General features: G+C 39.2%; 1 protein-coding gene across 1 annotated transcript; it reads right to left on the bottom strand.

Annotated features, from left to right (window-relative positions):
* Positions 1 to 1358: 1358 nt before the first annotated feature.
* On the bottom strand, positions 1359 to 11943 carry LOC115742085 (protein transport protein SEC23-like). Its single transcript, XM_030676195.2, is given in 13 exon segments — positions 1359 to 1936; positions 2395 to 2499; positions 4328 to 4591; positions 4666 to 4827; positions 5126 to 5203; positions 5848 to 5929; positions 6035 to 6207; positions 6294 to 6369; positions 7518 to 7660; positions 9814 to 9975; positions 10777 to 10950; positions 11030 to 11670; positions 11673 to 11943. Coding segments are annotated over 13 exon segments (2331 nt in total). The 5' UTR covers positions 11797 to 11943; the 3' UTR covers positions 1359 to 1789.
* Between the last annotated feature and the right edge of the window lie 1686 nt (positions 11944 to 13629).

Genomic DNA, 13629 nt, shown 5'->3' with positions numbered 1-13629 from the left:
GGCAAGTTAAATTATCTTACCATTACTCGTTCGGATATTTCATTTGTTGTTAGTGTAGTGAGTCAATTTATGAGCTCTTCTCGTACTACTAATTGGCAAGCCGCTCTACAAATAGTTCGACATTTGAAGGAAGCTCTAGGTCAAGGACTTGTGTTGTGTGATCAAGGTCATCTTTGTATAGCTGGTTATTCTAACCCCGAGTCTTTGGAGGTGACGGGATATTCTAATGCAGATTGGGCTGGTTGCCCCGTGAATCGCCGATCTACTTCGGGATACTGTGTCTTCCTTGGTGGTAACCTTGTGTTGTGGAAAAGTAAGAAGTAGTCTGTTATTTTTCAGTCTAGTGTAGAGGCTGAGTATCGTGCAATGGCTAATGTTGCAAGTGAACTTCAATGGGTTCGTATGTTGTTAGCTGAGATTGGATTGCCTATGACCGCATTATCTACTCTCTGCTATGATAATTAGTCTACTGTTCATATTGCTAGCAATCCAGTGTTTCATGAGCGAACGAAGCCTATAGAAGTGGACTGTCATTTTGTTCGCAAAAAGATGAACTGTGAAGACATACGATTGGTGCACACACGTTACGAAGAGCAACTAGCATATATTTTCACAAAACCTCTTCGACGTGGGCGAATTTCATATATTTGTCATAAGTTAGCATTTTTGATATGTACGCTCCAACTTAAAGGAGAGTATCGGATTTATTACTTTAGAATATTAACAAGTTAAAGTTATATATGTAATTGTACTAAGCTTAACTCTAAACCTATAAATATTCCTTTTTCATCTCATAAATAAACTAAGTGCTCTTTTTTATTGATAACAACCATGAAAAATTCCAAATTTGTACATCCGTAATAAAGTTATTTCAAACTAATTTTTTTACCACAAAGCCAGTCAAAAGAGACGCATCAGTATGACTCACATCAAGCCATTGAACCGAACTGCTGGAATTCCAGTTTGGAACCATACCAACCACCCAACCCAAGAAAAAAAAAAAAAAGGCGCATAGCAACCGAAGTAGGAAGATAAACATGCAATCACAAAGTACAAATCAAACAAAGTCCCAAGCTTTGGGAATAACCGAAATTAACTTGATACAAAATGAAACCAATTCGGTCCGATCTGGTTCAGTTGCAAACCATCATTCAATTCGGTTCTGTTTCAATCACTCCCAAATCGAATTCAGTTCGACGGGCAATTCCACATAAACTGCAATATTGTCATAAGAAATGCCACGTCTCGACAAATTAGAATTTTTCAGAAATTTTTCACTGAAACGGAGCACTATGTTTATCTCTTCAGCATCCCTGCAGATTGCCTACGTCTTAAGCACAACTCTCGAAACAGAATTCTTGATCAACTATAGCAGAATGCAATAACAGAATACCATGACCATTGATACAAAATCCCAGAGAAACCATTGAAAGAGAAGAACAAAAAACCACCCACAAAATCCATCCAATGTGAATTAATACAAAACAAAGAAAAAGGATGTCAGACCAAATATCTTACATTACTTTCTGTCGTTCCTTTCTTCCCTTACAAACTTAACCAAAAACCCTTCAATCATCTCTCCGGGAAGCAAGTTCCTCCAAAGCAACCCCCCCAAAAGACCCTAAAGAATTACTTGTGCCTATATTATTCTCTTTGCTGATGTATTCGTCGTAGGGTCACAAATCTCATCTTAAAAAACAAAAACAAAAAATTTCAAATGCAAGAGGGCAAGGAGGAAACAATTAAAGGACCCTATAATGCTCAAACTCTCAAAGCTCTATTGCTGCCTCTAGGATTGCACAGCCAGCCTCTGAAGGTGTTCGATGAAAACTTGAAGGCTCACATCATCGGTGAAAATCACGTCCGACCCAGCAGTCATTTCGTGGGCGTTATTGTATGTGGCTGATGGGTTCAACTTTGCCAATAAGAACCTCGCCTGCTCGTAATGCAAGAGAGAATAGAAACTGAGTTCACTAAAAAAAGAAATGATATCTAACACCAAATCAGAGACTTCTGGGACAATTGAGGGCACAGTGCAAGTTATTAATTCGCAGTTATGCAGAGAATTGAGGCCAAAACTACAAGGAATGTATGTCAAGCCAAAGGCTGTTAACTTTCTACATAGGCTGAATGTCCTCAAGCAAAAATGAAAAATAAAACAATATGACCATTCGAAACAGACACTAAACCCGTATGCAATTTCAAAATAAGCTTCTAAGTACTTTTAATAAATAGTCTCTTTGGCTTGACAGAGAACAAAACACACATAATGTCAAACATTGAGACAGTAATTTTTTATATTATGTCAAAAGAATAAGCACAAGAAACAAAACGAAATGTTTTAGAATGAGGGACCGTAGCAAGGCAAAATAGGAAGTAGATAAAAGTACTAACCTGTGATCCATGCTGATCACATATAACCAATCTGGGAACAGGAAACCGTTCATGAATGATCATCTGCGCATCATCATGAGGAGCTCGCAATAGTTGTGCAAATGCCTGTAAGTAGGAAACACAGTCAGATGGGACATCTAAAGTTATGGCTTAGCCAAAAGCAGCACTAGGCAGCATGCCCCAAAGGATTTGCTTGAACTTTGGCCTAGATACCAACCGATCAAATCATATACTGTATATTTGTAATGTTAAGTTACACAAAGGCAGCAGAACAGACCAAAAAGTCTCAATCAATGTCGTGATATATCTTACCACGTAGATTTAAGTCTTAAATAATGTATGTGCTTACTACAAGCATTTAGGATTAGTATTTACTAGAACCACACAGTTCAGTGGCACCATATCAGATTCCAGCAACACCACTTGAAAAAGAATTACATAAACATAAACATCAAGCGAATTTTTTTAATCAAAACTTTCACCAACACGAGTCTTCCCATGTAAATCCCCTGTTTTATCAAATCAGGAACAATACCGAATCAGAAAGACAGTCTGTCTTTAGGTTGAAACCCAACCTGAGAAACATTCACTAATAAAGCCACTTGAACAAATCTCCCCACCACATGAGCTATTTCCAGGTAAATGAAATAAACAAGAAAAAGCCCATACTTTGGTTATACTTTCAATTCCAGCACAAGGTTACATCTTATCAAAACCATCTACCTGATTAGTACATCAAAAGTAGTCTGCTTCAGTCTGTCATTAACATTTTCACGTATTAGTTAGGGAATCAACAGTATCTAAGCAATGACATGGCTTCTGGATAGTAGGCAATTCAGTTAATGAGGGTTTCCATCAATTGTATCCTAAATAAGCTCAATCAGGTCGGTTAACATAAAACATAGGTTGATCAAGTTAACAAAATCGGCAAACCAGGGTACTTAAGTTTCCATTATAAAAACCTCGCTTGACATTTCTAGAAATATTTGTGTTAGACAACACAATTGAGGCAAATTAATCTGCCAGACTGCAAAAGCTAAATTTGAAGTGCTGGAGTTATTTAAGTACATGCACCATTTTGAAAAGTTAAAAAGTTAGGCTAGAAAGAAAGGCTTAAGATTGGGCCCTTATTACTAATTTACCTTCACTATTCTCCTGTAATGTCTATTTTTGTGTGATAAAGCGAAGACAAATAGACAAAAGTTTCACCTAGAATAATCACTTATCTTCAAAAGCATTAAACTCTCCCCGAAGATTTACAACATAAAGTTCTCTAAAGCAAGTCTAAAGCTAAGACTTTTGTATGCTCTTGAGACTAAAAAGAAAATTGTCACTGGAGCTCGTTCATGTTAAGAACAAAAATGTTTTAACCAAGAATAGCATGAGCCTACAGAAAAATAGTAATGTGCTTCTCTAATGGTCCGAGTCTTGAGATCAGTAGCCAGAAACCAAAAAACAAATCAAATTTGCACAAGAGCGCAGCTAGAATCATTCATAAACTCATTGGATATTAAACATAAAGTGTCAGCATTATACTTTACTGCAGCAAATTATCAATGACTGAGTTGCAACAAAAGCAAGATGCCCTACTGTCATTACTTTGCATCTTTTACACTCTAAACTGAAACCTTACCTTAAAATTTACACAATGCTAATAAAAGAGACGACATCCGAAAAATTCCCTTTAGGTGTTGAATTAACTTATTGTGTTTCATTGAGAACCCAGATATACAGGAAAAGTAGTCCCAGGAGCTCTACCTCACTCCCCCCCGACCAAAACAGGAAAAGCACAGCGGTAGTCTTCTTAACAAATAGTACAAAGCCCATATTTCCCATCTTATATGGCGTTTACAAATTTTAGGGGAACAGAAAGCAAATTAGCTTTGGGTATGAGCATTCCAATACCCATCACATGGCAAGTCAGAGAACAAACCTGATGCTCTGGTTGATTCTGGTACCCCATGTTACGCCATTGAGCTATCGTCATTCCATGGAAAACGACAACGCTAAAATACGAGTCTAGCAATAGAATACGATCAGCTGCTATGGAAGCTACATCCAGCAAAGCCGGCGCTGGTAATGAATTGAATGAATATGATATAAGTGATGGTTGAATCATGACTGCAGCATTAGCAATGTTTTCACGGTTTAATAGCATCCGAAAGTAAGCAGTCTCATCTGGACTATTGTTGAAAACCTGCCAAACACACAAAGGCCTCCTTAATAAGATCTGTCAAGCCAAAATCTTTCACTAAGAGACACCACGATTACCTGTACAAACTGCGACCGCCGTAGATTGAACAAAAATTGAGGAAACAATGAGAAACAAGGATTTAATGTAAAGGATGCTGGATCATCCTTTCGATAGTCGCCAAACTTGGAACATATGCGAATAAGTTTCCTATCCAACCACCGAGTAGCATCAAATCCTTCCTGCTTCGATGAAAGGAAAAATTAGGAAAAGGATGACCAGAGACCAGGCAACAAGGAGCAGTAAGAAAAGGATACTCGGCAAAATAAATTTGGAAATTAGGGGCATGCAAGCCAATTCTCCAGCTGACAAGAAACAAGGGAAGGAACACCACCAAATCAGATTCTCATCATTTCTTTCCTAATTTTGGCTCAATAATCTCAACATAGCATTATACATGATACGTTTTTATTTTAGATGACCAGGAAAATGAACTTTTGACGAGATTACACACACTTAAGAGGCACAGAGTTTCTTTACCTCCGATTCCATTTTGAAGGAAGCTATTCTTGCCATTACCACAGCAGCTGTCTCCTGATCAAAGCCTTGTACCAGGTCCTGGTAGCAGATTTTTTTGCAGTTAACCAAGGAAAATTCAAACAGTCAACTCTGACAATTAGAGAAGACTAGTAGGACGTCCACATAGATCTGAAAGAAAAGAATACACTCCAGATCTATTGTCATTAGTTCTTACAGAGTCAGAAATAAATATCTGACTATTCAGGCTACCAAATCATGTCAGAAGTCCAGATGCAGTTTCAATCAACATGAAATCATGAAGCCAATGACAAAAGACTTGGATAGAAGGTGAGTAGATGGAAATTGCTCAAGACGATACAGAAACACTAGCATTGCACAGTTGTGACCAGAAAAGAAAATTAGGTGACGATGGCACTTTCATAATGGTAAGTTTGAAGTGGACAAATAGTACTATGAATGTGAATGTCCTCCAATTACCACATTGACGGAACTGTGAGATGTATGAAGTAGTATAAATGAACAAAAGAGAAAATGGGGATGCACAATGTTCGCAGATATGGAAGCTAGTGCAAGTAGTAGGCAAAATACATTACTTGATCGGTCAATCAACTACAAGATCCAGCAAAAGATCAAGGGACTAATGGGGACTTTCATCAACAAATTGACGAAGAAAAATGTCCCCTTTGGCTTTCAAAATATTCCTGTTAAGTATAAGCAGATACCTCAGAGCTCACAGAACTGTCTATCCATGTCCGAGTGACTGTTGTAACTCTAAGCATTGATTGACCTTCAGGGTTCTGATAACTACAATTAATACATCATACAAGTCCATCAATGAGTGGAAGTTGCAAAAGCATAAAAGGAGCAGAAATATTCAAGTTTCTCATCAAAATGAGTCACTTGTAGTACCTTGTGAGGAACTGCAGATACAATTGTGGGTTTACAGTTCCAGGAGATGCAGAGCGTTCACTGGATGAAAGATCAAACAAGACAGTAAAGCAAGTACTCTTGTCAAGGCCACACATTTTCCATGCTGTAGTGCCACCCTCCCCAGTGACTGTGTCTGCCACAGCGGGTCCTTTCTGCAACGCACATAGAGCAACTCACATTCTAACCAAACCTCATCCACAAAATATACAATCTTTAAGCAACTTGGGAGGTTCCCTACCTTCTCCAAAGATGTGCAAGGTCCAAGAATACCCTCTATTTTGATGTCCTTGGAGCAGTTTATCTCAAGTGTGCCACTGCAAAAGTACAAGAAAAAGAACTTGATAATTAGCTAGTGTTTCGCATCTTGGCCATTCACATGGTTAGTCAATGGGACCATGGCAGCATATTTTTCAATACCAACACAAGATGGGAGATAATTTCCTGTCCACACGAATACGTATGCCCCAAGAAGATGTACACATGAAGAACAGGCTACAATCACCAAAACATTACACACTCCAAAAGATTTCTTGTAGAAGGATTAGGTATAATGTGCACAAGATATAGCCATGGCCGGGATCTAGCTGCCACGATGAGTCCATGTTATGAGCTTAGACTAACACCCCGTAAAAAACCTTTACCTAAGCTATGAAGATTTGTACATGTTAGATACCTAAGGCACGGGAGAGAAAGCACCTTCAATGAATTAAACGCCTGAGCCAAGTGTGATACCAAAACTCAGCAACTGACAAGAACAGATCAACACAAAAAGGAGTAGGGGCAGTTGATCTCACTCATTTTACAAAATTAACTCTGTAGTTTCATTTTTAAAAATTCTTTAATCAAAACCCCAATAAAATCTCTAAAGTTGGTGATTTGTGCAAGTTATTATCTATTGCTGAAGGTTGCATCACTGAAGAGCACATAATAGATAGTAGTTCAATTATGACCATTCAGTGGTTCCACACAAAAAGAATCTGCTTCTTATTATGCTTACCCAACTTTTTAGCATAAGAGTATGAGTAACAATACTTCTTGAAATTCAATCAAGTGGATCAGTGCTAAGTTAGCATGGAGTTAGGCCCTATTGAGGAAAATTTCTGAATGCGTCCCCTAACAGATTTACTTCTCCAATTCGTACATGACAATAGAAGGAAAGCATTGGCTTGTACTTGGAACCAGTAAAGTGATTGAGTCTTAATGTAATGGTTCTGCTCAAATACAAACAAATAAAAGAAATCAAGAGAAGAAGAATACAATAAGACACCATCCATAAGCTAGAAATTTTAGAACACCTACAAACCACATATCACATATATCATCTTTAGCAATGGAAAAACATATCATCTCCAAATGCACAAAGATTGCCAAAGGAATTGCAACAAACTTAGCTTGCACCAATCTCTAACAGGAAGCAACCACTATTAAAACTGAACAATGAAGAGAGATCAAAGAAACTTACTTGAAGCAAAGTCCAAGAGATTGTTCCCCATCTTCAAATACACGTTTGAAAGAGTCCTTAAATACAGAATGACCAAAACTTTCTGCTAAAACAACCAGACCACCGGTTCTTTCAACGGCAACTTTCATTTCCGCAACCCCAACCTAACAAAGGAAGAAAATGGAAGCCATTAGATTAAGGAAAAAAGTCAAGAATAAATGCGCAACCAGTCAGAAACTCCTGGAGAACTTTTAGAAGTAGTCATTCAATGCCCGAAAGGCATCTGGCACTTTCATGGTGGTGCTCTCATTTTAGACATCATCCAGAGACAAGCATATGCTCACGATAGCAATATTGCAATCTGAGCAAAACAATGCAAAAAGCATTCTAAGCACACGTAACCACTTTAATCAATACAAGTGCTGATATGCCTATGTACAACATCATTCTAGTTCTCAATCACACTGCCTCTGTTCAGTCTGAAGAAAAATAAAGCAAAGATAATACCAAAAAAATCTTCTTTTTGACAAACATTATAACATAAATGAAGCACATAATACCATTAGTTGAGGGGGGTAACAAAAAACTTATTACTTCATGCAACAGTGGCTGCTGAAATACTGCCCAACCTCGACAATTCCCTATTTGGGCACCGTTCTATCCATAATTTGATCTTACAGCTCATTTTTTTGTAATCCAATATCGTGGGTTGTGAACCAATTTGGTATCCCGATCCAAGAAAAGTAAAAGGAAAACACAAACTGAAATTTCCAAGTGATCTATCATGGAGATGGAGGGATGGGGCCAAGGCCAACACGACCTGATAGTAAGTTCACTTTTCAGCTCCAGGATTTTTGTTTTTTGTCGCCTATCTAGGGTGTGCTAAAAATTTCGATATAGGGGCTAGAGGTAAGTTCAAAAACTTAACCATGTAACCTCCCCTGAATTTCTTAGCGACTCTCGGCTATCTCTCTCCATGAACGCAAGTCACATCAAGTATTCCATGTAAATTTGATGTATCTACTTTACTGTTATAAATCGTCACTTCACAACAGTTGTGATGCGAGAGGAACGCACCGGCAGTAGAGATGATGGTTCACCACTATTTCTACAGTGGCCACAAGTAACTCTCCTATACAAAATGGAGAAAATCTCACCTGCCTAATCAGTTTGATACCTTTATCTACTAGTATGTAGGTTCAAAAGCAAAATCTCTACCTCCAATCAGGATTTCTAGTTTTACTTTGGTCATGTTCACCATCCATTCAATCAAACTCTCCGAGGTGAAGCAAACCCAAAATCTTCTCTCTTCAAGTTGCTCGATTTTGAAATCACCTAAATAAACCCTTGCAGGCAAATTTAGGAGACAATAAATCTCTTATTTTTAAGAAAACAACCCAATCTACAAGCACTTAGCAGCTACTTCTGACTTCTACTTAGGTTAACAGTAGTAGCATATGTACACATAAGATGAACACAGGTTCTTTCTATGTGGTAAATTTGTTAAATGAGCGTAAGAACTTGCATCTTAGCTCAATTCGTGATATGGTCCTACACAACTAGTCAAGGTTTATGACTAATGGACTTTTTATTGCTAGTCTATGGAGTGTATACTAGACCAAGGTTTTCTCCATCATTGAACTTATGCATGGAGACATGTTTTCTGGAGAGTTTTATGTGACCTATTTAACTTTATGGCAGGTCCTTGGTAATCCACAGAAATGTTCAGAACTACACTCCAGATGAAGTGTCTGCACCAATTAGATTTGCATACCTGAGTTTGACAGCCCATATGTGTACCATAGATCATTGTTACACTTATATCGGGTAGTCACTAAATTTATTAACAGTGACTATTAGTATGTATACTTGAAAATGTACATTAGACCATGTCCGTCTGCATGTTGACTTGCCAGCCTACTTACATTTTCGGAAAGGTTCCATGTAGTCTACACAGTCATTTAGTGCGCCTAGGGTGACAGAAATACAGAATAAACAGACAGCATACTGTAAAGTTTAATTTCTGGACTGATTTAAGTTGTATGGTGGAAGCCACAAAGTCTACTAGTCTATGGAGATTTCTATACATATGGCAGCGGATGCAAGGTTTGAATCATAGATTCATCCAAGTGTTACAGCAAGCAGCATGTAAATCGACTTTGTTATGTCCACTGCAAAAAATCTTTATGGACAGAATTCAGAATATGTTTTTGACCAAGTGCTTCGAATAATTTAAAAGTCTGATGAATGTGATGGAGATCACAGGGAAAACTGTATCATCCTTCAAATTTTATGATGCATAGGCTGACTGATATACCTGATCAAGGGCTGATGCGAAAAGATCTAAGACATGGCCCTGGCTGACCAGCTGCTTAGCAAGATTATCATAAAATTTGACCGCCTTCTTGAAATATGGTGCAGCATCTTTGTCGAGATCTTTATGTGAGCGTACAGGATCCGATAAGTCTTTGGATACAATCTGTAAAATCCAGCATGATTAACCATCTTAATTCACTACACGAATAATGAGAAAGTAAACCGACAGAATAATCATCCCTCCTCTCCAGAATTCCCCCCCCCACAAAAAAAACCCCACCCTCAAAAAGATCAACATATGAGGAAATTCTCATCGCATAAGAGAACATCCTTAAACCTAAAAAAGAAAAAACTCATCTATACTTATACTAAGAGCAAATATTTGTAGACAGATTTTCAACAACTGCTAGATGTAGACAGGAACCATCATTTTTCCTTCAACCTATCTCTATCCATGTAAATCAAGGTGCATGCAACTATGGGATCTATTAATACTAAACAAAATATACTGTCAATGCTCACAGGAGATTGAAATACGTATTTGGCAAAAGAAATATCAGAACAGAGAATTAATACAATCACAAACAGATTAAAATCATGGATGAATCAAATAACAGTAATTATCAATCATAGACCTCATACAAGCGAAGAATATAAGAAGAGTAACTAGAGCAACATAAGAATTATCTGAACCATCAAGTCAATGGAAAACAAGAGAATTCCACCCATCCCCAGACGTCAATAAGCTCAAGTAAGTCTGGCTCTTATTTTCATCTGCAAATACTGACTGACAGAACTCAACTTCCTTTTCTATACCTCTGGCCTCTCAAGCACCTGAACACGGACTGTGCAATGGGGCTAAATTGACTCGCTCTAATCCCTTAACAAGGATCTACTGCAGCCTCAAAATATCTTGAAGCAATGACAACAAGTGCTGGGGAAAAACCAAGCTGAATGAACTCACCGTGCCTGGTCCTTCAGTGCACGGTCCTCCAACCAAAGCAATTATCCGAGCTCCGGTCCCAGGCAGACAAGCCCCAACTAATCCAGCCGCAACACTCAATGCAACTCCGGTGCAGCGCGCCGCCCGATTACCTGGTGCAACAGGCCACTGATCCGTCTGCAATTCATCCAACAACTGCAAAACAAGCACCAAACTCAATGGATCAATAAATGATTCACCCATAATTCAGACTGCTAAAGCACGGAGAACCCACCGAATTGAGGGTGTACTCGCACTCGGACGCAGGCAACAAGAACCGGGTAACACCAGAACCTCCTGGGTACCCATTTTGCGCCATCCCCTTCTGGAAACCAGGGCCCCCCACCCGACTACGCGCAGAAACGCCGAGACCCAGCTGCTCCAAGACCTGCTCTTTTGCGGTCTCCTTACTACCTCGAAAGACATAAACTTTAGACATCTCAGAGAACCCCAACTCGTGGACCTGGACCTGCGTCCCGAAGGAGACGAACCCGACGAGGGCGTTCTCTGGCAACAACCCGATCGCCTGCTTGAGGGCTGACTTGGCGAAGCCCAATTCCTCCTCGATCATGCAGGTGTCGAGAACGAAGATGAAGACGGGGGAGGCCTGGGAGTGCGGATCGTTGGGGTTGTTAGGGTTCATGGAGGGGAGAGAGTACTGAATTGTGGTGTATTGGGGGTAGAGCTCGCCGGGGAGGTTGGTGTCAGAGATGGCGGCGTAGTGGGGAGGGAAGTGGTTGCGCTGGTAGCAGAAGGGGCAGATCCAGATCTTGGCGGTGAAGTCGACCCGGGAGAAGGGGTTGAGGACGGCGGAGCAGGTCTTGCAGCGGAGCGGCGCGTAGGGGAGCGTGGGGATGTCGGGGTGGGGGCGGAGGGGGCGATGCAGGCGGCGAGCGGGATCACGCACTTGCTGGCCTCGACCTTGGTGCGCGGCCACAAGTTCCAGCTCATGCGGACGCCGTCGATGCCTTCGGGATCCATGCTCGACATCTCCGAAGACATGGTCTGAGGTTTCGAATTCCGTACGTCGATCGAACGTGGTCGAAGTGATCGCTACGTCAAATCCGATCTCGGTGATGGCGACGATGATCTCTGTCTCTCCGCGAATGGGTAGGAGGTTTTTGTTGATTTTACTGAGAGATTTCGGCTTTGGAAAAAAACGAAAAAAAAAAAAATTGGTGATGAGGCTCCTCTGACGACTGGGGCGTAGTCCGGAAAGAAGACGAGACGAGACGCCCAGTTGGCATGGGGCAATTTGTAAATTGCCAAATCTGCCTTCCGTTCATTGGTGTTTTTACAAGATTGCCATGCTTGCAGCAACTGCTTGTTTTGCGGGAAACTTTGATCATTGTTGAAAAAAGCTCTTTCGCACTCAGCCCTTTTTCTCCTGCTTAAAAAAAAAATAATTACATTAACTTCTAACGGAATTGGGATTAAATTTTAAAGCTATTAAAAAGCACAAACGAGTCATAAAATTTATCTAATTAATGCAATTAAATTCTTCAATTAACATTATAATTTTGACTTACAAAAAATACCGATGTGATAATTTTTTGTAATTATTTTCTTTATCTTATATGAGAATTTTTATTTTTTCTCTTTGAATCTTATTATTTTAAATATTTATTTTAAAAAACCAAACTAAAAAAAAACAAAAAATGAGAAAGCCCTCGCTAGTGAGTGATATGGCCTTCCATCACCGGCCTTGGGCGAGGGTGGCCGACCCTCCCCTAGGGCCGACAATGCCTCACCCGAGGCCGGCAAGGGGTCACCCTCACTCGAGGTCGGCAAGGGGTCACCCTCACTCGAGGTCGACAACCTCTTCTAATCCTCTCCGGTAAGGGCGTCGTTGGTATGGGCTTGCCGTTCTTCCTTTTTCTTTTTTTTTTCAAGTAGGGTTTCTTTAAAACTTTTCCACTTTTTATATTTTAATCTAATTTAAGTAAGATCTAATGTAGAAATAAAAAAAAAAATTCAAGTAAGAGTGACAAATAATTTGAAAATGTCACGTTAGCATTTTTCATTAGCCAAATTGAAAGTGTTAAAAGAAGGATTTGGTTGCATCAATTTGACAAGTTTTATGATTTAATTACGTTTTTTGTAAGCTTTAGGAATCAATTGAACGTTGGCAAGAAGTTTTACAACTTCTGATACACATATCCCGAAAAGAAAAGAATCACTTTTAGGAATTGTTCCATTTTCCTAATTTTAGATGGATATAAATTGAGCTGCAAATCAATTTCCAATGTTTAATAAATCTTTAAAAATGTAATTTTGGTCTTGTAAGTGATTACAAAGTACGGTTTCGATTGCTAAGGCGGACAAGGATACTATAAGTGCCACAATTTTCGTACGGTGCTCGCTTGAATGCTATGATTTCTTTTTTGAACACTTGAGTGCCACCGATCGAGTAGGAGTAGGCGGACAAAAAATGGTCAGCCTAGTGTCATAACTTTCAATAGATCACCTAAGTGCTATAACTTTTTAATAATATTTAGACGGATGCCAAAATTCGATGTGGCATGACACTTGTGCAGAATGCTTTAAAAAAAATTACAGCATTTCAAGCGAGCGATTGAAACAATTATGTGGTACTCAAGTGATCGGGGAGTAGTTTTATGACACTTAAGTGATCGAAAAAAAAAATATTATGACACTTAAATAAGCGCCTTATGAAAGTTATGATACTTGTGATGTCATTTTTCCATTCTAATGTTAGCCCTTGGTATTCAATAATATGCGTCTAACTATGGGAGAGAAATATTATGACACTTAAATAAGCGCCTTATGAAAGTTATGATACTTGTGATGTCATTTTTCCATTCTAATGTTAGC

This window comes from Rhodamnia argentea, chromosome 11 (assembly GCF_020921035.1).
Source record: "Rhodamnia argentea isolate NSW1041297 chromosome 11, ASM2092103v1, whole genome shotgun sequence".
NCBI lineage: Eukaryota > Viridiplantae > Streptophyta > Magnoliopsida > Myrtales > Myrtaceae > Rhodamnia > Rhodamnia argentea.
This window is presented reverse-complemented; position numbering and strand designations above follow the sequence as displayed.